The following is a 25,067-nucleotide window of genomic DNA, read 5'->3' as shown; positions in this document are numbered from 1 at the left end:
AGCTGTGGTGCACAGCTAGGAATAAGAAAGTGTTTAATAAGGAAGAACTTTAATGCACAAACTTCATAGGAAGGAGATTTAAAACTTCAGTTTTTATTAGCACCAAATATCGAGCAAGTTCCATGAACAACAAGCTGTACTTCCAAGCTGGTGAGTTATTTTCTTTAGGGAAAGTGAGTTAGTAATTTCATGACACATCAATTCAGTCTATGTACTCTTGTGTTTGCATTGCAAATCCATAATTCCTTCAGTTGTGCACAGGTCTGAATTCACAGTATCTATTCTTCCCCCAAAAGTAGTATTTTCAACCACGAGGTTTCAAGGCATCTCTGTTCTTGAGAGACCAAGTAGCGTAAGTTAGCTGCTCACCAGGAGAATAGTCAAAGCACCACTGGCTTCTAGGGGGAAATATTCCTGTTTCTAACATACTTGTGTGTCCAGTTCCTGCAGCTGAGCTCATAGCATGAAGAATTTTCCCAAATGCATTCACTTGTAGCTCCATGCAGCCTCCATATTCAACTACTGCCAACATCACTTTGAAATGAAATTAATACAGATGCAAAGACAGTGGCCATTGGTGGGGAGGGAGGAGGGCTGTGCGGTGTTCTGAGGATTATAGAGAAGCCTTTAGTGGCTTTGACTGTCATAAGCTATCTGGTACAGGCTCATAGTGAGAGGAAGATTCCAAGAAAGCACTAGAAGCAGCACCATAGTGAAGTGCTCTTTTCCTGGAGTACTTGCAAATGCTTCATCTTAATTGAGTTTGTAAGCAGCTTGAACTCCCTTGGGGGGACGGTTCAGTTCCTTGAGAAATGAGAGCCTGAAAATGAGAGAACTCAGAACTGCCTTGGTTTTTTTTTTGTTTGTTTGTTTGTTTTTTTGTAGAAGTTGTCTTGGGCAGTTAGGCTGCCACAGTACAACATATGGGGATGCATATGTTGCTCCAATCACCTCAGTAGTGTGTGGATGCATATAAGTATTTCAAAAGAATGCAATACAGCATTCTTTTTTGCTCGATTGCAAGACAGCAGTAGCAACTTTTCTAGGCTGAGGTGTTTTTTAGCTCAATTTTCTGGGTGTTTATTATCCAATATGAGATATAGTATCAGAATCAGTTAATTGCATCTGTGGATGATACAATAACACCAAACATATTTCCAAGGTAAACTGGGTTGAAAGGGGGGGGGGGGAAAGAAACAGGAAAAAAAATAATCTCCACAGCATTAGTCTCTCTGGAGAATGCTGAACAACTCGTGGCAGTTTGGCTTGATAACAGTGCTCATCTAGCCATTTGCAGGCTTGCATCAGGGAACTGAGGACATTGAGAGCAATTCAGATTTAGTCTCTTGGTAGGTCCGTAACTAGGCTGACATGAATTACTTGGTTACAGTACCCACTTTTCTCTGCTATGTCGGGACTACGGTCTCCTAACTCAGTGTCAAACCTGAATTTTGTAAAGCCATGTAAGATGCCTATCCTTGAGCACTTAAGGTCATAAAATACAAATAACTGAATGCCCTCTGCATTTGGCAGACTGGGACCTTGATAACCAGGCATCCCTGTGTGCAGAACAGTAGATTTAAATGGTACAGTAGAGGTGGAAGGGGTGGAGCAGCGATGGGCTGAAGCTTTACAGCCAAGAAAGGGTATTTGTGGAGGAGGGAGATAATGAGGTGCATCTGAATAGACTTTCACAAACCAGTTCCTGAAATCCCTTTATTTCTATAGTAATTTTTAGTATCTTCAGGATGAATGCTTTACACCTGAAACTCTTGTTGCTGTCCATTTGGAAAAATAGACACATAAGCAATACACATTAACAACTGGGTTTTTTTACGCTGTACTTTGTTTTATATAGATTTAATTGTACACAGTTTTATATTTTATTTTGTTGGCTGTGATTTGAACCATATTCTGTAACTGCAGTGCCATGGGAATGTAAAGGGAGGTTTATAGCAGATAAGAATCCCATTCTCTCAAGTTATTCTTGTAACCGCAAGTACAGGGAAGTCTGCTCAACAGCAATTCTGTAGTAATAAAATGTTCTGCCTAAACAATTCTGCATAAAAGTTACCAGGGAGTTGTTTGAGAAACCAGTTTAACTGATCAGCCATTTCTTCATTAAAAAATGATGCACTGCAAGATGACTTACAGGCCCCGCATGTAGCTGCCTAACATACACTGGTGTAGATTTGGTAGTGCTTTCTGGCTGTTGGAAGGACAAATGTAAACTAAGCTGTTCTTACAGGTCAACAAAACCCATGATTTCTAGTGAACAGAAAAATATACAGTGTTTCTATGGGGAAACATTTGGGGGGGGGGGATGGGAGGGTGGAGCAAGGCCTACAGTGAAATTACCTATGTGGGCAACTGATGGGATTTGAGAAGAACAGCCTTTCAAACTGTACTCACTCTGTGAGTTAATAGAGTCTTTACTTGCTTGTGTTTTTTAACATATGGGAAGGTAAGAAACATAGGGCTCTGTATTCTGCACTTTTGATGTGTCAAGACAGAACTTTGGATGAAATTTCACAGGCTACCCTTAAGACGCTTTGAAAATTATCATCATGCAGACAGAAAGTACTTTGTTTTACACAGCTTGTATAATTAGCTAAGCCTGATTTTTCCCAGGTTGTGTTAAGTATACTTGAGGAAAATAGCAGGATGTGAGTTGAAATAGTAGGCTAGTTGTTGATTAAAATAGAAACACCTCTGTCTATGCCAACATGTAGTTAAAAAAGCAAAACCAACTGAACTAGGATAGCTGCTGGGGGCAGGTACGCTGGGCTTAGGTTTTTGAAACAATGGGATCTTGAAAATCAATTGCGTACTCTATTAGCCAGGTTTAAGCTTTAGTGGAAAGACAAATTAGGCTGTAAAGGTAATAGAGCTGCTCTGTGCCCATATATTTCTGTAAGAATCATTAAGTTGGCATTCCTGAAGTATAGAACCAATGGTGAATAAATGAAATTGAAGGCAACATGTTAAAATCCATATAAGAAGGGTTCTTTTAAATGTATATGGCATGATGAAATTGTGAAATTCAGTGCTACAACGCAAGACTGATGTGGAAAGTTCCATAAAGTCAGAAAGAGATTAAAGATAGATGTGGTTAATGAGACCATCTAGTGGTACACTTAATGGAATGAAGAAAATTCAAGCACTATAAGTATGCCTACTGAACCGAGGGAGTTGTAAGAAACTTCGACCAAAGGTTTGGGTTATCTTTCGTGAGATTTCCTGCAACAACTTCTAAAAACTCTGGGTGTCTCCTCTGAGGCCGCATCTACCTTTCAGTGGTATGCCTGTGGTGTTGCTCAGAATGCACCCAGTTAAGAAACAATTTCACTTGCGAAGCTGTTTGACCTGGAGGGTAAAATAAATTGTATTGAAAAAGTCAGTGTTAGACATGACTTCAGACAAGATACCTGGCTAACCAGGCCTTTTTCTGATCTGAAATTGTAGGAGTTCCTCGCTGCTCCATTTTAACACAGTCGGGTGTTAATTTTTGAAGTTCTATGTAATTTCTGAATCTAAGCAGCCATCTCAGAAAAAGAAAGGCCTTTTGTTTCAAAATTATCAGTAACAAAGTTCAAAACAGATAATAATTGATGTTGGGTCTAAGTATTTTGTTACCCTGTAAACCTGATCTCCCAGTATTTTCTGAATTGATATCGGCTATCACATAATTTCAGGTTGCCCTTAAGAGGAAACAGAAGGGGGTGTAAATTTATCTAGGCATGGGTAAGCCACTTAATAATAAAAAAAAAAGTCTATAAGGAAGGATAGGTCAAATCAAAGATAGGTAATGAGAAATGACAAAAAAGTATGCTGTGTACCTTTTTTATTGCATACACTGTGTGCACAAATGTCTTTGGGTATGTATATACTCACTCTATAGCTTGTAATATAGTTGATTGTAAAGAATACAAAAGACATTCTGTTGTAAACTTTAAAGAATATTTAATAAATTTTGAAAAATAAAACTTGTATCTTAAATTTTGTTCATTCTATGAATGCACAAAAACGTTTCATTGTAGCTGCAGTGACAAAATTCCAAGGAACTGAGGAGACCTGCCCACTGCGGTAAGGTACCAGTGACAATCTAGGAGAATTCACAATGGAATCCAAACAAAATTTCCCATGGCAAGTCCTGACCTGTTTTCTTACTGTGGATTGCCTAACGCGGTATCTAGTAAGATCATTCACACTTAGCAAGAATCTTTGCAGACAAAGTTAATGAGGAGTCTGGTTTTAAAATAAACGTCACAATCAACTGCTGGTTTCTGTTGCTTACCGTTGGTGCCACATCTATAGCACGACAATGAAGCTAAGGGTAAGTGAATGGCTTTGACTTTCTCTGTGCTAGCAGCCTCCTACCCTAGCTGTGAGTGGGGGGAGAGGCAGCGGGAGCCACGCGCACTGAAAGGCGTAGAGTTCTTAATTATTTGCCAGAAGTGAGGGGTTTGGGGTGGATTCACATAGCAGCCGTATTGCTGATGCAAGATAAAATATTTTTACAATATCTGTGCAGTTCCTTCCTCTCCATATTTTAAATCATACAATGCTGCATTCAAATGGTAATTATTAAATGGAAGAATAAACCTTTAGGAGTTCATATTCTTTGAGGGGGAGGAACAAAGAAGTATTCGTAGAACAGAAACTGGAGTGAATTTCAGTGAGTGTGCACTATAAAATGTGGAGCTAAATAATCCTGTTGTACAAGCAGTAATATTTGGCTGCTACTGACAGTGTACAGGAAAATAAACCATATTCTATTAAATATATATACACATATATATTATTATAATTGTGAACATGAAAAGAGGGAAGTAATCAGACTGAATCAAAAAGCTTCATCCTGATGTTGCTGAATTGAGTGGGTCCAGCCACGCACCCTGTGCCTTCACATCTTGTTACTAAGCAGGAAGAGCAGTGAGTGTAAATTAGGAGTGCTATCCTTCAATGTCTTTGTTGCCTTTGGTTCTGTCTTTAATTTAAATGTATAGAGTCCTTCATCTTAAGAAGTGAAAATAATATAAAAGACTTTACGAAAAGTGACAGAACACTAATGGAAGCAATTGGAATGACTTCTGTGTTGCTCTGCATACGTAAAGCAACCTTTTAAATGGGTATTATGTACTACAGGGTGTTTATAATCAGCCAGTTCAGCATAAAGTTTTATGCATAATGTGGAACTACCCTTTTTTTTTTGTTTGTTTTTAAAAAAAGATTCTTGCTGTTACAGATCACAAAATAGTCTGACCTTGTCACCAGAGAAAGGATGCAATGATTTCAAAAAGAAAATATGGTAAGTCTGAGGCTTGTTATATGCAGTATGTTCAGAGGTTTGAAATTGGATTGTGCTGGTAATGCCTTAAGCACCATAACATCTGTTTGGCCTGTGTGAAGAGAGTTAATAACATCAAGTATAGAAAATAGTCCAGTTCAAATTATAAACAAGTTGCAGTAGCAGCTCAGCTGGCAGTGTAAGGGTAGTGTTTAAAAAAAAAAAAAAAAAAAGGAATTATTAGCAGCTCTGTGTGGTCTGGTTTTTTTCTTTTTTTCTTTTCCTTTCTTTTCAGCAGTTGGTGCTGTACATTTCTGTTGCAGCGACTGGGATTTACGAAGTGAGTATTGCTTATACTCCCTATAGAGGAGTTATTGAAAACTGAGGCAGTTTAGCTTGTCATAAAAACCCCTAAACTGTGGAAAATTATTGAAAGGACCCACAAAGTGTGAGCTGTGTTCAGTTGCTGTTTCTCATTTTGTTTCTTCTGTAGGTTTAGCTGAAGTCTAGCAGCCTTCTCTAAGAGCTCAGCACATACTACTGGGAGACTCACAGGATGAGTTTGTGATCTCTCTTCTCCCTACGCTTCCATCAGGCAAATTGATGAGAGTTGCCCTCTCTGGGAGCTCTGTTGCACAATGGTTTGCTTTTATCAACTGAACCATCGTCAGCCTGCTGCCTCTGTTAATTTTTAATGGCAGGGATCACTACAAATAGACTTGTCTACCTTTTATCTTTCTTAAAAAAAAAAAAAAAAATCAATGTTTTATTAAGGTATTCATCACTGTATTATGCTGCTTTTCAGGGGTGGAAACTCTGAGCTGTGAGCAGGAACACCTGTGCATACAAACTATAAACCATGGCAAGAATTATTGGTACATCTCACCTGTAATCGTGTTTATTGCAGGTAAGAAAGGAACAGAGCAGAGAGAGGGAAGGCATGACCTTACACCACCTTTTGAAGAGCACGACTGTTGACAGGTCAGCCTGGGCTCAGAGAGCAGTGAGACTGCTGTGATTTTAACACCAAGAGTAAGTCTCTTGCTTAGGGTACAGGGCACTTGTGTGTGGGGTATTCACTCAGTTTAACGTCTGTCCTAGTCAAGGTCTGTTAACATTTGTCAAGGCTTGTTAGCATGGCAATAAAATCTTTTAGTGGTGGTGAGGTTGCTGTGATAGTGAGTGACTGGGAATCCACCAAAAAATGCACATTACTTTCAACTTAGCCTGCTCAGCTAACTGCCCCATGCTACAGAGGTTGATGAATAAAGGTAGGGGGGTAAGATTTTGGAAGATGCTTGTTTTTTCACACACCAGACTGTCCTAAGCACTTCCCTGCAAAACATGTAGTTCGGGCCCGAGGGTGAGAAGACTGCAGGAAATCAACAAAGAGGTAAAAAAAAGAAAAAAAAAAAGAAACCACCCCCAAAACCTAAGCAGTGAGGGTAGTATTTGTCAATGGTGCAGCTCCAGAACAGGGTTACTTACGGGTGTTAAGGAGCTTGTTCAATAGGCTGTGGGCTGGTAAGTCCAGCTTTACTGCTGGAAATTGCCTTTAAATCAAAGTAAGCAAAATGTCACTCATAGCTGAGACCGGCTGTTGTAAGCACTAAAGGTACAGGGTAACTTTTTTTTGCCTGAACTTGATGCATTCTTCTAGTCTGTCACAGTAAGAATGGCTGCATTGAGCTTTCTGGGAAAACAGGGCACTGTGGTTGTGTCTGTGGTCTGTTGTTGGTGGCTGAGAGGTCCTCAAAGGCTGGCTGCAGCGAGCAGGCCAGCTGCATTGCTTTGTTTCCCTGCTCCCTGCTGTGTCCTTTCCCTGGGGTGCTTCAGCTTCTTGCCATCACATGTGCATTATCTGCAGCCTCTTGCTGATGGGGAATTGTTTGTTTGCACAATAGGAGACATCTGATTCTTAATGTCATCGCTAGAAGGTGTGCACAGAAAGGTACTACATAAATTACTTCAGTTACCAATGCAGGGTGGGGAAATCAGACAACTGGTGTTTTGGTGGTTTTTGTTTGCTGTGTGTCTTTTTTTTTTTTTAATGGCTAAGGAAAGTTATGATTTTGATTTCTGCAAATTCCAGAAAGTGTGTGGCATATTCTAGCCAACATCCAGGCGGAGGGAGATGGGTCTGAAAAACAGAACTGAGAGGTAACTCCAGTTCTAACAAAGACTCTGTCTTGGCTGTTGCAAGCATGCAGCTGGGGAAAAAAAACCGCTAAGCATAAAAACATCTGAAGTCTTAATAACTCTCAGAAAAATGAGCAATGTGCAAAAGATTTTTCCTCAGCAAGGCAAACTCTATCATACCTGCAGATGATGATATCCCAAAGTAAATTAATGAAATGGTGACATTCAGGGAAAGAACAGCTGACAGCTCTTCAGGTGTGGAAATGAGTGATATTTTTTGGCAGACTAACATGAAACAGGGATGATAAAAAAATAAAACCACAGTAGAATGACAGAGAGAGCCCACTCACAAGTTGTTTACTGAAATGAAGATACAGCTGAAAGTAATTACTTGTTTCCCAGAGGTATAAGTGATAGTGCCTCCTACAAGAAATAATACTTGGTTATTTCAGTTGGAATGTAAAATGGGATGGAAAGGTTCCCTCTTTCTGAGTTTAGATGCTGGGTATTTTCACCTCCTTTCAGAACAGTGTGTGTATATGAATGTAATATATATTACATATATGGTCAACATCTATATGCCACTGGCAATTAATAAGTGAGACAATGTCCAATATTGTTTTCCCGTAACAGCCAGATCTCACTGTACAGATTCTGATTAAAAGCCTGACTTTGCAGTGCATAAGATTAAAAGTACTCCTTTAAAATAACATGTTTCTGAAGATGATCCTCTCCTGGCTACAAAATCATCTTGAGACACTTGGAGGCAGGGCTGCTTGATCTTGACACTTTAGCGGTGCGCAAACTGTAGTAAAATTACAATTGCATTCAGTGCTAGCTACTCTGTACTTTCTTTCCATCCTGAAGACTATGCATTTTCTATGCCCTCTCTTCCAGACCGTGAAATGCGGAAAGGCAACCTGGCAGGTTTCACAGAGGTTGCCTCAGTGCAATCTTTTCCTAATATCAGTTTGCAGATCGGTCCCTCGTAAGCAGCCCCCTTTGCCTTTGCTATAGGCCAGGAACCGTTGCTCTTTGGAGGCTTTCTTCTGCTTAAAGACAAGGCTGCTTCTTACCTGTGCCAGTTCAAGTACTGACTTTTTCTTTTCTTCCTCCTTCGGTAGAGTGGGGTGATTCACAAAATCTTCAGAAAGATAGCATTATACACAGTTTATAGTACAAAGGGGAGGGGGGAAGGTCAGATGAATAAGCACGAAGGAGATTTCTCCTGTGTCCTTTGGAGGAGGAGCAGAAAGATTGGGAATGGTATCTATGCACAGTAGGTGTCTGCCTTGACTACCTGACAATACATGGTCATCGCAAATGTGAGTCCAAGAATCTAAGAGAAAAAAACAAACAAACAAAAAACACAACAAACAATCGTTTTTCAGTAAGTAAAAATGCACCTATTTATTGAAACAAGAAAAAAAAAAAGAGAGAAAAAGCAGGCTTACACTGGTTTTGTTCACACACAGGAAGACATACAACATACTGCTTTTCCTGCCAGCTCATGTCCTTATTCTGTTCCTAGTTTCTGTCTGCCTTTGGTTCTTATCTGCGTTGCTGTTTTACAGAATGAACAGTGAGAGCACGGGAGAGTTGACTTCTCCATGAAAGGCAGCCATCAGATGCTGGGAAGAGGTATATTGAAAAAAAAACAGTTTGGATGTCTTTTGCTCAGAAATATTTTCCAGTAGCAACCCACAGCTGTGGGGCTGTGTGCTTATCGCTGTAGCTATTGCTTTGAAAGACAGTCAGGTTATTCCCTGACCCAAAGGACGTTGTGGATTACTTTACTGTACTTTACTTTTCCAAGCGTACATGTGCAGAGTTCCTCTGGGGGAATCACTGGAGACTGCCCATGCATTAATCATAACCATCAATGCCTCATCAACAATGTATGTGTCTTTCTACTCGGCCTATTCAAGAGAAGCAGCAGGGAGGTGGTGGTTCTTCTCCCGGCCCAACTACTGACCTGCTGTGCTGCCTGCAGCAGATTACTTCATCAGAAAAGGGGATGGGGAAAAGAGTCTTGCTTTCCTTCCAGTTGAAGCATTTAGTACATTAATCTAAGTGGTTGTTACTATTCCTTTGCAACACCACTGTAAAAGCTGTCATTGAAATAAAGGTTTGCCAGGTAGAACTTTTTGTATGAATTCTATTTTAAGCACTTCATTTGACCACTTAAAATTTAGTCTTTACATAAATAGTAGTTCCTGTTAATAAGTACTTTGAAAGAGTACTTGAATAACACACATACTACTTTATAAATAACAGCTTTATAACCATTTTTTTCTTTATCTTCATTTGCCGTTCTTCCAAAGTGAAGTAAGATTGCTAGGCTTTAGTGTGCTATTTTACAGTAAGCAAGTGCCTTTTGGACGTATCTCCTGAATGCTGCCATCTACTTCCCAGCAGTGGAACACCTCTGGGGACAGCTGCATAATAAAACCTCAGTGGCTGAATTTGTTTTATAATTTCAAGCATTCATGACTGAAGGAAGATTCTTCTGCCACATGTGCTGTATGACTCTAAGTATGAGATTGTTAACATGAAAACCAAAAGCTGTCACAGGCTTAGGGCCAGAACAACGTTGTAACAGCAACAATAGAGGGAGCCCAATTCATTTCAGGTTACACTGCATCAACACTTTTGTCATCAATTTTATTCAATCACATAGTGCAGCTGGAAGACAGACTAAAAATCATTTGTCTTCTGAGGCGTTTTCTCTGTATTTCACAGCATTTACTAGGAATATTAGCATTTTTTAATTGTCTGAAGTGTCTTCTCCTAGGGAAACTAGTTTCTTTCTGTCAGAAAGACAGTATTTTCTTAAATACCTCAAATATGCAAGGTCTATGAGAAGGACTCTAACATGGGCTGCTGGGTTTTTAACATATCTTTTAGATTCCCTAAATGCTGAATAGATGTTCAAAAGTGTGATTTAAAAAAAAAAAAAAAAAGTAATAACAACAGCTTTACAGTCTCTCTGCCATATGCTTATCTTTTTTCCTAAGCATATCTGCTTACTCTACTGGAAAACAAAGTCCAAAACTCTACTGAATTTGGGCCTGCGAGGAGTCAGGCATTTGCATTAAAAAGCTGCAGCCAATATGTGCCATATGAGAAGGTAAGATACATGCCACTCTGTCTAAGCTAACATTAGTGGGAATATATGAGTGGAATGCTGACCCCAGGCTCTCATGCTGCTGCTAGTGGTATACCATACAAAACAAACAAAAAACCCTCAAACAAACCAAAACAAAACCCATGGGTTAATCTGGAGTTACACAGTATTAATTAGATTAACAATGTCTTCCTTTCTGCATGTACGCTGAGTTTGAGAGAGAGGTGGAGCCAGGAAGCTCCATTTCACTCCATTCAGGAATGGGACTTTGGGCCATAAATGGCAGGGCTGACATATAGCTGAAACAGTCAGAGCCCCAGCACAGCTTTCACCTGTGTATCCTCAGGCTAAGCTTTGTGCCATTGGGGCTACTTTACAGCCACAACCCCAGCAAGCTGGATTAAAGACATAGGCACGCAAGAGACACGGTACTACGCTGACAACTGACTCCTCTCCAAACAAAGTTGTTATGCTGGAAATAACTGCAGGTCAAAAAATCCTATAGGCAAGCCTATGCCAATCTTACCTACCTAGGTTCCCTGCAATTAACAGAAACGGAGGATGGTTTTACAGGCAAGGTTGAGTAATGGTAACAACATCCCAACTTGTAACTTACCCTAGGACTGAGGATGGGGTTGAAGCCTTAAGCTACCTTTAGGCTACCTTGAAGTTAGGTATTTAGCCTCAGAGGATGGTCTTCTCTGGAGAGTTGCTGGACAAGTCACCCTGCCCTGACTAGGCCTCTCTCTCTGGAGGGCGGGGACCACCTCTCCACTGAGACTAGTCTAAGCCTTAGATAAACCACTTGGTAAAGTGCCTGCTCTTTGCAGTGCATCATAAAAGAGAAAAATGTGTGCAGTATTCCTAGTTCTGTACCTCATACATAGTGTTGTAACTAAATTAACACATAAAAGACTTAAATCGTGCAGAGTTTTACGCTAAGATCATGCAGAAGTTGAAATTATTAAATCAGGCTTGAGCACAATATATCTGGATCTATGGTTTCTTAGTTAAAATAAATTAATTAGGATTTAAAAAAATTCGAATTAAACTGTACCTGCACCATAGCTGTGCACAATCCAAAGATTCCCACTGCTAGTAAGTTTTCCTGGAGCCATATTTTCACTGTTTCGTAGCAAGGCTGGGGGGGGAAAAAGAAAAAAAACCCAAACCAGACTATTGTGTAAGTCATAAACACACAGCTCTACTCCCCTGGGAATATACAGACAGAAAAGGGCCAGCTCCAACTAAGTTGCTAGGTAGCCTGGATTATCACTTCTGCATTGGAGCAACTACCATGTATTTCTGGGTTGGAGCATGAACATGGAGCATTAATTGTAATGACACAAAAGAAAAAATAAAGGTGCACCTCCAAAACTTTGCATGAGCACTGCTCCATGTACCTTGGGCCAGTAACTAAAAATAAACAAGCAATGGATTTGGGGGTCTCTTTGACTGCTAAAAGCCAACCGTAAGTACTTAGAACTTCAGAATAAGCCTTCCATTTTCTCCATGTTTCAGGAAAAAAAATATTCATTCTATATATCAAATCCAAAAGTTCCAATGCGAGCTGCTCAGTAGCCACTCCTGCTGCACAAGGACCCTTTTCATACCATTTTTCCATCCTTACAAATTGCAGTATGGGCATGCCTCCATTATCTGCTTCCTGCGTTAAGTTCTGCGGTAGTTGTAACCTCATGTTCCTCGCCCAGTTTTGGGAAGGCTGGCATTAACCCAAGTGAAAACTTTCTTTAAATAATGTGCAAATAATAAATGTCTGTCAGATAACCTTATGAAAAAATTGTGCCATCTGTCCTGTAAATCACAGAATCACAGGTTGGAAGGGACCTCAGGGGTCAGCTAGTCCAACCTTTCTAGGAAGAGCACAGTCTAAACAAGATGGTCCCAGCACCCTGTCCAGACGACTCTTGAAGGTGTCTGACGTGGCCGAGTCAACCACTTCCCTGGGGAGATTATTCCAACGGGTGACTGTCCTCACTGTGAAAAATTTCCCTCTCATGTCCAATTGCAATCTCCCCAAGAGCAACTTGTGTCCATTCCCCCTTGTCTCCTCCATGTGACTCTGTGTAAAAAGGGAGTCTCCATCTTCTTTGTAGCTGCCCCTTAAGTACTGGTACACGGTGATGAGAACCCCTCTAAGCCTCCTTTTCTCAAGGCTGAACAAACCCAGCTCTCCCAGCCTATCCTCACATGGCCGGCTTCACACTACTTTGATCATCTTGGTGGCCCTTCTCTGGACCCCTTCCAGCCTGTCCACATCCTTTTTGTATAGCGGGGACCAGAACTGTACACAGTACTCCAGGTGCGGCCTGACACGCGCTGAGTAGAGCGGGATAATGACTTCTTTCTCTCTGCTGGCGATGCCCTTTTTGATGCAGCCCAGCATCCTGTTGGCCTTCTTGGCCGCAGCAGCACACTGTTTGCTCATGTTGAGCTTCCTGTCCACCAGGCCCCCCAGGTCCCTTTCCACAGAGCTGCTCTCCAGCCAGGTGGATCCCAACTGTGCTGCAAATGTACTGTAAATGTACACGGACAAGAATCATTCAGCCTTCATTGTGTGTCTTTCACATAGGTATAAAGGAAAAAGTATTACTGCCCATCAGAAGACATGGTGTTACCCTGCACTGACCTTCTTGGTACCCCAAATAGAAGAAGAACTTTTAAGCCCTTAAATAAAAAATATTGACTTGGAGCTACTTGAACAATAGAAGGGAGCCATGTTTGGTTGGACCACAGCCTCCGCCAGTGCCAATCCATGCATACGAAATCTCACTAGAAAGAGGCCAAGAGCACTTCACTCAGTGTCTTCACAAACCATTAGCACTAGCAAAGCGCTCTTATAATTCTACTTCATCAGATGGCCTTACTCCACATCCCTCCTGGATAACTGCACTAGCTGTAGTTAGCGCAAAGAATTGCTGAGCTAATTTCAGAGAAGAGTTTAGGCTCTGACTATCTACCGTGGAAAGATCTTGCTAAAAAAATGCTGCCGGCAATGCAGTGGAACAGTTCCCACGCTCCTACTGTGCAGCAGAAGCCCCTGAACTGGGGTTCCTAGCAGGAGCAGAGCACTCCAGGCTCACACAGTCCTCTGGCCTCACGACTGCCTGGGCCATGATAAGCTACGGCTGCTGCTCCAGGGCTTGTGCTACGTTTGTGGGTGAGCCATTAGCCTTTATCGCTACCTGACTCCAGTAGGCAAGACATTCAAAAGGGCAGTCCTGTCATTTCTTAGCTAGGTGTAGCTACACTGTGCTCCAGATCAGTGCTGGAAGGTACTTGTCTGCAATGTGAACCAACAAGCTTAGAGCCTACTGAAAGGAAAGCCTTCAGCTCATAAAAATAATTAAATTGGCAGTTTCATTGGCAGTCAAAAGCCACAGCTCAAAAATGAGCCTTCTGAAACCACCTGATTAAAGATGAGTAAGGGGACAACATACCTTATCATCCATATAGCCCTGCAAGTGACTAGCTGCCTGCCCTTTACCTGGGTTGCAAGGCAGCTGCTGAGCTGCTGCTGGAGAGCTACTCACCGCTTTCCACCATGTCCCTGGGGAATGGAGTCCACAGTTCTCACTGAACTCTAAGCAGCAGGAGTCTGGCACCCGGGTTGTATTATACACTTCAAACCAGTCAGTGTAGTTAGAGACGCCACAGCATCTGAACTGGAAAAGAAGAGACGGGATGATACCGTAAGTATGAGCTGTCACTGACTGCTGCTCGTTCTGACTTTCACCTCCTGGAGCTGGACATTCAGTGCATTTCGATTACACCAGAAGAGGCTTGAAATTTTAAAGAAATACAGTATATTTCCTCAGCTTTACCCAGATAGACCCTTCTCCCCACGCTTTTATGATGTTTAAATATGGTTTTGTATGTAGCTAATGTTGATAGAAGCAGCAAGGGAACCTATTTGCATTGGCAGGACACCGCAGGAGCTGAAACAGGACAACCCCAGCCAAGTACTAAGGTTAAGAGTTGATGTGGCTCAGCAGGATTAAAACAATCATTTGCAGTGTTGTCAGGAAAAAATTATTTAAGGTACAGATACCGCACCCAGGAAATGAAGATTCTGGGATCTCTACGTTACACTACTTCTGAAATTATGATTGAAGTTAACGACGCAAATTTCTCTCTAAGCTGTTAATTACTGATCAGCTTTGAAAGTCTGTCAGTAGAACACGTATTTTCTCCTTTTCTTACTTTGGTGCATGGTCCTTAATGTCATCATCTGATGCTGCTAAATACTTTGTCTGCATATATTATGTGATGCATGTATACATAACTATCTATATATAAACATATATACACATACACACACGCGCAGTGTACAAAGACTTAGTGCTCAGTTGGAAGGTTTGTTCAACTTTGGTAGCGGGATGAAAGGTATAGGAAATGTGCATAACAGAACAGTACAGAAAATGGCTCTGTGACCGTCTTTCCCCTCTGGGAACTGGAATATTCCTGCGATACAAACTAAGCTAAGACTCATTACCATATAGATGTGTACACCATCTGTCACGCCTATGCTGTCTCAAAAGTATGAATTTGTCGGTATTTAGACACTTTACCACTAAAGAAAACAAGACGCCATTGGGCTGCAGAACTGCGCTCTGCTATTGGCAGTACTTCACACTTTTTCAAGGCTATGCCAACTACCTACTTAGCCCCAAAATGACTTGCCAAGATCTTTTTTTTAAATGTAATTTTATATAAGCCTGTACAGTATTTTTTTGCATCCCTTTAGACACCATTCCTCTTGTTTCTTACACACTCATAATCATGCAGACAGCTGCATCAGCAGGACCAAGGGCCTAATCCAGCTCCTGATGTTTACAGTGGCCTGAGAGTTTTTCCCTATATATGTAATAGGTGGAAAGTCTATGGCCACAGAGGGCTGAGTGGTCAGATCTTGTTGTGCATACAAGATCTGCCATTCAAGACCAATAGAGGGCAGAGGCGTCACGCGTTGCCTTGCACATCATATGATGCTTCAAGCACTCGCAGAAAAGTAGTCCGTAACAGAGATGTTTCAGTGCTCGCAGCACTGTTTTTCTGCTGCCAAGCAAGAGTCAGAAGTTTTTGCTGGACTAACAACTATGCCCCCAAGGGTCTGTTCAGAATTCTGATTTGGTCTGTGGCAGGAATCAATCCCTAGCTTACAACTGTTTGATTTGTGACTTTACAGGCTTTGTTTTCTACTGACTTGAAAGTAAAAAAGTTAGTGACTTCCTTTTTTCCCCCTCTGCGTTCCTGCAAACAAGACAGGATCTCCGTGCCTAACAGGTCCCAAAAGCAGATAGGAGCAGCGTGGAACACATGGCATGCATTTGAGGAAAGATGGTTTATCTGGAAATCTAACAAGAAGGTCTTGCAGGCTGTCATTACAGTCAGAAGGCAGCTCTTTGATAGACAGTGAGAAGTGACAGCTTGTAAATAGCAAGCCTTGAAAATGTGGCTTATCTGTGATGTAGAGAGTGCAACAGTACGGGCTGAGACATTTGAGTGATGTTCTGGCCAAACACAAGTGACACAAGTTTGCATAAAACGGGACTAGACCCATTCTCCCCATAATATTGCATGGCTGAGGGTGTCGAAGTCTGACAGACTGAGGAGATGAAGTACAGGTTTTGCAGTTAAGGGCTCACTAACAGGTTGAGGACAGCTGTTCCTATGGAGCCCATGAAGCAGAAGGCACCTTAGGCCATGATCTAGGGTTGGGACTCCAAAGAGTAAAACTTCCTGGTAAGCCAAAAGCTGGATATAGGACGAGATGCAGTTGCAAAGACAAGCTGCAGTTGGACACATATTGCCTGCCCACACAGAACCTCTGTGTACTGCACAAGAGCAGAGGACTAAATATTGATACTGGCCTGCCACGGCTGGCAGACAAGGCAGTCCCAGCAATGGGAGAAAGGGCTAAGAAAAGATCACGGGTAAAAATGAATGAAGTAGCATGAGGATCAATAGTCTTGGGACTGGAAGAAATAATGTCTGGAACACTAACTGGAAGAAATGTCACGTCTTTGGAAGACGAAGGATGAGAGATGGAATTAAGCAGCAGATGATGCACAATCCTAAAGGAGAGGAGGTGATGAACACAGAAGAGTACTAACACCACAGAGACCCGAGAGTGCACGAACAAGTGAGTGAGAGTGTGCAATGAAGACCAAGTCCAGTGAACGGCATCTCTGGGGAACAGAGGCACTGACCTATGGCAGTAGGTCAAAGAGGCAAGGACAAGGAAAAAAGCGGCAGTGGGACCAAACAGGTCACAAGTATAGATTCAGCAAAAGGGTCCAGCTAGAGGAAAAAAGACAGATAAGCTGAGAGCTCAGTAAATTCAGAGACTTCATTATGGAGGCCCAAGTAGAGAAGAGAGAGTGTGGGAGTGATTTTGGATCATGTGACAAGTGACTGATTTATCCTGTGTGTATGAAGCTGAACGATAAATAGCCAAATTGTTGAGGGAGATGAGGGACTACTAGAAGAAAGGGGAATATTAAGGGCAAAGCACAAAATAAGAGGATTTTTAGAGTCCTCTCAGATTTGAGAGCAATGCTCTCTTTTTAAAATTTACAAGGTTTCTGAGCAAGGATAGCTGGGGACAGTCCTACACTTGGAGGATGGAGAAACCTCAGGTCACATGAAGGATAATTTCTGTCACCAGCAGTTTGTTGTAGCCAGTTATACCAGACTTCATGTTCTTCCACAAAGGCTGATGTTCTGCCAATGCCAGAATGTTAAACTGCCTGACTATCATGAAGCAATCACAGACTTGATTCTTGCTACAACCACATTCATTTTCTGGTCACATTTACAGTCCTGCCTTCCTTCAGTAGTTAAGTGATAAAATTAGACAAGGTTGCCTAATTGATTTAGTTCTGTTCCTAGTTTCAACCTGGAACAATACACTTACATTTTTTAGAAACTATTACAAACTAATAGTGTTTATTTTGGGGTACCCAGACTAACACTGTTTAAAAGGATGTAACCTCTTAAAAATGTCAGCTACTGTCTTGAAACCAGTAACTTTAGGACACCTTGACTTGGACACCTCAGGTCACTCGATTCTAGGGCTTGCAGCTGTGAAGGAGCGTGCATGATTAGATGCAATTGTGCCTGCCCACATGAACAAATGTGGGTACTTACGGCATCAGGTGACAATCAGGTATTAGTTCTGGGGGCACTTGTACAGTGTTTGGCTAAAACAACCAAAAGCTTGTCAAATGCCTCTGAGTATCTCAGCTCCTGCTGCTGAACATTTCCAGAAATACTGACAATACGCTGCTGTTTGTTTCACACGTTTCATGTGGCAGGCTCTGTCTCCTGAGATGTCAAAATACATTTTTTCCCTCCTTTGTTAGAGAGATATAACTCACTCCCCTATTGATTACCCATGGGGTTCTGAAGCAGCTCGTCAGTTCCCAAGAGCTCAGGACACACAGGGGCTGCTCAACACAGCAATGCAGTCGAAGGTCGTGCTGCTGAGGAATGCTTTTCCCAGCCAAGCAACACGGAACAGCACGAGGTCTCTGTGCTGTATTTATGGAAAGCACCACTGCCTGCAAATAGCTTAATTTTTTGTATTAACAAGTAATTGCTGCTCTAGTGGGGGGTATCCAGGGCTGGTAATTAATGTTAAACACAAAAGTTTCTATCTTAGTGCAATAGAAATGTTAAGGACTTGGATTCTTCTATGTATTTTACACGCAATCCCAGTATGGAATGCTAAGTAGGTCTTATTTTCTGTGCCAAATTCCTGCAAAATCATCCAGGCTGGGATAGGGTTCATGACAATAAGCAGACACCCAATCCTCATTGCAGACAGTTCTAGCAAGTCCTCGTTTTCTGGTCTTGTGAATGTGACAAGAGAACTAGGGACAGGGTACGGTGCCTTTTATACGCCTTTTTCCTCCATCACTATAAAAAGTGGTGGATAAGGTAGTTTTATTCTAAAATCATGTTTAATGGGTGGTTTGGATTACTTCAGCAGTAATCCTGAAGTATGGTTTGATCTAACAGAATCAATGACTGGGGTAGAGGGAGATGGGTCAAATTTTGTTCTCAGTTACAGTGGCCTAAATAGACATGAAAGGCTTTACACAGCAGTAAAAGTGAGCTGAATTTGCTCACTTTAGTGAAGCTAATGCATCTTCTTCATGGCTCTCAAATTACTGCCTGCTTAGTTAAAAGGAGAAGTGTTCAAATATTGATCACAAAGATGTTGGGGATGAAGCAACATTTTAATAATTAATGCCTATTTCTCATTTCCTCATGATCTCCACCTGTATCTTTAAACAGTCCTGGTTGGTAAGGAGTGTAATGCAGTTCAGGCTAACTTACATCCTAAACTATCAGAATTTTAGTCAAGTTTAAAATAATTTTGTAAGCTTTCGTAGTATTCAGTTACGACATGCAGAAGCCACTGCTTGCGTTTCTGATCCTTTTAAGATTTGAATCACTATTGAGAAAGGCTGTCAGTTTGGTTAGCTGAAGGTATTAAAAAGAAATCAATAAAATGTTCTAACTTGAACAGGTCCTTGACCTAGAGCCTTAATATGACCGCAAAAAGTGCTTTTCCTCTAACATGCATTGCAGGTATGCAGCTCAACCCAACTCCTTTATCGGTAATCTGAACATACCAGCCATGGACCAAAACTTCCCCCTTAAAGATGGACCTGACAGACCCTGTTTTCTTCCTTGTTCCCAGTTACTTAGGAATTGTATGCTTGCTAAAGAGGAGAAAAGCATTTCTCAAGGCACAATGGCTTCAGAGAAGAAAGCCTCCCCACAAAAGGTGCTCAGATCTTTCACACTTGAAGAAGAAATACAGTAACCACCACTCACAAGTCACTGTGTGTGCACTGGGAATGCATATTCCCAGTCAAAACTCCCCTCTAATTTGTGACCAGCCAGTCCCACAGAAATCAAATGTCACCTAAATGTGGTTCTGTTTCTGGAAAAACTTTTTTCCCCTGGCAAAGTTGCCATACACAGTCATACATAGTGAACCCAGGGTGGGAATGGTCTCTATCTAAGCTAATAGTAGGAGAAATAAAGAACTATGCCAGAGCTTAGATCCCTCACATCTGAGCCTACTACTTTAGTGACAGTACCATCCTTCTGCTCAAGTTCTGAAAAATACTTTTGCAAAGAAAGGAGTGTGAACGCAGAGAGGACGAGGGAGAAGGACTCATGATTTCTGTTATTGTCATGTTTTTTACTTACCGTGCTTTTTTCTGAGGCTGCCGGTTTCCATCCACATACAGACATGGCCCATAGCTCAACCAATGACTGATGCCGATTGGCCCCCTTAGAAAAGTCAGTGCTGAGACATCATCCTATATTGCAGTGTGGTTACCTCTAATGTGGGGGGTTCTGAGAGTGGTCTGTTAGGAGCCAAAATGCAAACAGCAAGCTTGGGTTGGGACTTACCTTTCAGAAAGTCCCCTGCATTGCCCTAATCCTCCTATCAGTGATTATACTCTACTGATTAGGGATGTAAGGGGTAATGATTATTACCAAACACAAAAAATAATACTTGGCATTTACACAGCACTATTCAACTGCAAAGTGTTTTACATAATTAACCATGCTGGGATTGCCTTTGCTGCACCACTGCAATAGTCTATTCCTAAATACTTTTGAAAGATACATGTGAAAACCAATTATGCAGAGCAGCAAAAATGGATCTGTGGGAGTGCTTTGCTTCTATCCTCAGTGCCCAGCACAGGGAGCACAGAGACTTTAACACTATGGTACTGTCAAGACAGCGCACAGTAATTTCATAGTTGCCGTGTTAGAAAAGAGAGTGATGTAATATGACTGTACACGGCTTGTGAGATGGCACTTTCCTATTATCTTTTAGGCTCTTTAGAGCTAGCTAGCATTGTCTCATTCTGAAACTTTTAAGACACTCTTTAAACTGTAACAGGTTTCAAGGCCAAAGGAAACATTAAGACAATTGAGCATGATCTGTAGCGCTACACAGACCACAGACTATTGAGTCCTGCCTCAAACCCAAGCTTGTCACTGAACAACACCATTTCTTTTAGACAAAAACCTGTCTTGACTTCAGAGAATCCACCATCCTGCTGTACAATGGCATCCTGCCATCAGATATCTGTACCTTGAGTTTTTAGCTCTTGGATCAACTACAGAGCCCTTTTCTTTCAAAACCCTTTTCCCTTTCTGCTCGCTTTCTAAGGCCTGCAATCACATCAGTACTTTATGTTTTCCTGGTTACTTAAAGCTTTTAAAATTTCTTATCATAATGTAAATTTCCAACATTCTCCTCATTCTTTTACATCTTTTCTAAATCCAATCCAGCTTGTGAACACCTTGAAAAAATGAGACTAGGTGAACTAGACATAGTATATATTGTTCACCTATTTTACAGAAAGGGGAGCAGAAGCATGGGGTTTATATCCCATAAGTCCTCCAAATAATGTTTTTTCCCCTACTTTTGCTATATGTTTTTAATAGTTCTTGGGGTATCACAGTAACCAGATTAATATTTGCTGCAAACATCTTAATATTAGTAATTTTTACTACATTTTTACTAAGCAGAGTTAAGTTAGTGTAAGAGTAAAACTTCTAATACTGTGATATAAGCAGTGATGTTAAAAATTTTATCTATATTTCACATGGCTTTCTCTTGGGCTAGCACCACAAAATGCATTTCTCTTGTAAGTAACTGATGCCTTCTCATATTTGATCACAGTATTGGAAGAGAAAAATATTAACAATATTGCAAGATGCTGAGGCCTTTTAAAGGTAACTGGAAGAACCTTCCATATGCAGTTTTCAGGATGCAGGACTGGAAATCTTACTAGCTTGTTCGCTGGACCTGAGCTGTTTGTGTTTCCCACACAGCACTGTAGCTGCGCCCTACTGCACTCAATACAGACAGCTCCCGCAGCCCCCAAGATGCACATGGAGTTTGGACAACCAGGTCTTTTGTTCTGTTAGTGACCCCAAATTTTTAATTTCTCAGACCTTTTCTTAGCAGCCTGCCGCTCCTGTTACCTTGCACCGTACAGAAGAGTATATGTGAATCTTGACACTAAGAGACTGAAAGACATTCAGAATTTCAGCCCAAATGGCAATAGAGGAAGAAAAGGGTAAACGAGCAGGTTTATCATATCAGAATGTGTTAGGTAGCCCATCCATCATCTCGAATAGTTCACAGAACCTTGGAAGGACTGGGAAAGGTTATCATCTTTGGCCTATTTAAGACATCACAGGCAAGACTAAAGCCCTGTCTATACCATGCTAGAGCCTCTGGAGGAGAATTTGAGAAAGGTATACAAGATTTTTTGAGTGAAGCCAAGGCAGTACAAGTGCTTCTTCTTAAAGCAGAAGAAAAGATGGAGCACTCTTCCTCATCCAAGAAGCAGAGAAAATCAAATCGGAAAGATCACCCCAAGAGAACTGATTGAACTGAATATGAAGAGAGAAGGACAGAGCTAATAAACCTGAACTGTCAGCGATGGTGCTTCCTCAGCAAGCCAGACAAGGACAAAAGCAGGGAGCCAGCTATAGTGTTCACCAGTCCTTATGAGACAAACACTGGCAGAGTGCTGTCAGAGAATCAGAAGGATGCAACAGCAGTGGCAACATAGCAAAAAGTATTCCCAGCCCATCTGTGATGAAGGATGATTGAATTCTGCTGGGAAAAGTGTATTGACTCTAAGAGGAGGTTGTAAACACCATGGCCAGTTTCCATTTTGACTACACTACTGGAAACCAACAACAGCAACAAAAGGAGACAGGACAGAAGCGAAACGGGGTCAAAATGGTTCTTTGTAATTATGTTATTGCTCTTCATTCCAACATAAGCTGACCCTTTGACTTTAAAGACAAGGTACTGCTTGTTTCCTGTCGACCATCTCCTTCACTCTCCACACAGCAAAGAACTATATGGTATTTAGGCGTCAACACAATATAGATTTTTAAAAGAAATAAGCTATCCTGGTCAAAGGAGAAGTAAATAAAAAATACCATTTGTTACAAAAAGCAGAGAGTTTAGTTGCTAATGTGCTGACTGCATGGGAGGAAGAGATTGGCTTGGAATTTGGAGGTTTAATTAGGTTCACACCCAGAACATACTGTGACAGAGCCCAGAGGGTAAGAAGGAGGGGGAAAAAAAAAAGCTCAGACTTACATCTGTTTGAATGATGCTCCATGCATTAGTTAGGCCGATATTTCCATCTGTCCCATACAAATGAAGCCCTTTCTTCAGATCCTGCTGAGCGTACGTGTCAATCTAAAACCAACAGCAAAAAGCACAAAACTCAGAATTTGCTGAGTACCACATTTCAGGATCAAAGCACGTGGAGCAGGGAGATGGTGGACAACAGTCCTACACTGAAATGTGTAAGAAGTTAACCTACATTTCCTAAAGCCCTTCTCCAGTAGAGCTGCTATCTATTACAGGTATCTGCATTTTGTAAAGAACACGAGGAGTTCCTGTTCTGAGTTAATGTTTGTGTTTTCCATTAGAGACCTCCAGAGCATCTTTTCCCTTCTCACTTAACCACCAAAGTACTGTACAGAGGCTGGATTCAGTTTAGTCACTCATTTTTTGCAAATGAGGCCTATATATGAAAACATTAATCTACCCACAGCATTTCTTTTTTAGCTTAATATCTTTAATTGTGACCAAGTACCCCTCAGCATCACCCATGCTTCATGGGAGATCAACAGCAGCATTAACATTGTATTGGTGCCCTGAATTGTGTTCATTACATCAGCCACGGTACCCCACTTCGTACAGCAGGGTGGACGTAGTTATATTGAAGCTGCAGGGAATGATACATGCAAAATTCAGGACAGACAGGATTTAAGAATTTAGTTACTAAATGGAGCTGCTCTTAAATAAATGCATTTTTGTTGATTTAATGAAAGCACAAAGTTCTCCTTCAGAGGCATTTGCAATTGAAGATGGTACTTTCTTGCTGAGAGTGTCTGCTGGTAAAGCAGGCTATTGTTGGATCCACTGGTCACCACCAGGTAGTATCCAAAATGATTGCAAGTGCCTCTCTCCCAGTCTAACCATATACATGCATTATACAGAGTCAAGCAAACACAAAAAAGGGAGTAAATAATAAATAGATATTCACAGTTTAAGCTGATTTTTCTGTTGAAAATGAAAAGAACTGAATAGTGCTGCTCAAATAAGCCTGTACATTCCCCTCTCCCCTGGGTGGTTGTCTCTGTTAGTGATCTGTTCAACATCAGAGGTATAGCAAGGAGGGTGAGCCGACCTGTCCCGTTTTCTTCTCCATCAATCTACTCTAAATCCGACTGCAAAATACAGTGCCACCCTGAGATCTTTCTGCTGCAACCCTCGAAAAGGAAACTAGAATTAAATTCACAACTTGCTTCATGGGGACAGTCTAATACATACTCTCTTCCATATTGTACAACAGAGACACATGGTGTATTCTCTAGTGATTGGCCCTCTGACACTAGTCATTCCAGCTGAGGAGGGTCTAAACTGAAGCAACCAATGCTAATTTTGAGTTAAAAGAAGGAACAAAGGTATTCTGTTTCTACCATACACTTGGATTTTCCTTCTGCTTTGTTCAGTCAGAATTGTCTTCATTTGCTCCTGGAAAAAAAGGTGGATGCAAAACATCTTCCAGAGTGTAAAAGGAATTTTCAACCCACTACATCATAATTATTTTGGGATAAATGTTACTCAACAATATGACTCCATGAAAAACTACGACCTCAAAAGTTCAATATGTCCAAGAAATTTCTGCTGTATGTGCAAAGGGTTGTGCTTGATCTCTCCAGTTCTTTTGCTTCCTTCCCAAAAGTCTACCACCATCAAGCCGAGCCACTAATAAAATAGCTTTGGGACAGTACAAGACAGATATACAACTTAATCTCAGCACTTCATCATGCAAGAACTTTCTCATGGATGACTATCTCGTACAGTGAGTGCTATGCTCCCACTGTAATTATCATGTAAGCTGCTTTGACTTTATGTAGAGATTATACATAGTCACTGGTATGTTAATTAGAAGAGAAAACCAAAGCTGAAAGCTATCATTAAATTTGGAATTAGAAAGAGAGAATAGAGAAAATTACAGGCAATAAATTACAAACTTATATGTGTGGGGGATTCCTAGCATTCATTTAAAAATTAGATTGAACTGGCTTTCTGCTCTTCACTTACCCTCAGCTCCCTGTGTCTCAGCTGGACCTGCTGTGGTCTCGAGCAGAGCCATCAATTAGGATGGAAGGGCACGGTTGTGTTGCTAGCCTAAGAGAGGCTTTGAAATTTAGTTGGTGCCCTACAGAGGTAGTGAGGTCAATTAATTGTTGAAAAGCTAATTCTTTTACAGAGATGGATAAAGGTGAAGAGGAACAGCATAGCTGAGGGCTGGTGGGGACAGAAATCTAGCTAGCAGATCTTTTGCCTTGAAGACAGAAGAGAAAGATCTATTTGGAATATTAATTTATCACACCTGAAAA

General features: G+C 41.2%; 1 protein-coding gene and 1 long non-coding RNA gene across 19 annotated transcripts in view; one reads left to right on the top strand and one right to left on the bottom strand.

Moving 5' to 3' along the window:
- Positions 1-3,938: 3,938 nt before the first annotated feature.
- The window catches only part of TSPAN4 (tetraspanin 4), a 462,762-nt gene continuing 441,633 nt past the window's right edge, over positions 3,939-25,067 (bottom strand). For 16 of the 18 annotated variants that reach the window (XM_064452454.1, XM_064452457.1, XM_064452456.1 and 13 more), the window contains 4 exons: positions 22,747-22,848; positions 14,111-14,242; positions 11,614-11,697; positions 3,939-8,768 (listed from right to left, as the gene is read on the bottom strand). In XM_064452454.1, coding sequence (XP_064308524.1) covers positions 8,700-8,768; positions 11,614-11,697; positions 14,111-14,242; positions 22,747-22,848 — 387 coding nt within the window. In that variant the 3' untranslated portion in view covers positions 3,939-8,699. Of the gene's footprint in view, positions 8,769-8,883; positions 9,061-11,613; positions 11,698-14,110; positions 14,243-22,746; positions 22,849-25,067 lie in introns of all 18 variants that reach the window. The other 2 variants (XR_010373107.1, XM_064452444.1) reach the window with 2 other exon arrangements.
- On the top strand, positions 5,242-10,292 carry LOC135313468 (uncharacterized). Its single transcript, XR_010373108.1, has 5 exons — positions 5,242-5,311; positions 5,586-5,630; positions 6,198-6,271; positions 9,004-9,070; positions 9,246-10,292. It is a non-coding gene; the product is annotated as an uncharacterized LOC135313468 (long non-coding RNA).

Source organism: Phalacrocorax carbo, chromosome 5, assembly GCF_963921805.1.
Source record: "Phalacrocorax carbo chromosome 5, bPhaCar2.1, whole genome shotgun sequence".
NCBI lineage: Eukaryota > Metazoa > Chordata > Aves > Suliformes > Phalacrocoracidae > Phalacrocorax > Phalacrocorax carbo.
This window is presented reverse-complemented; position numbering and strand designations above follow the sequence as displayed.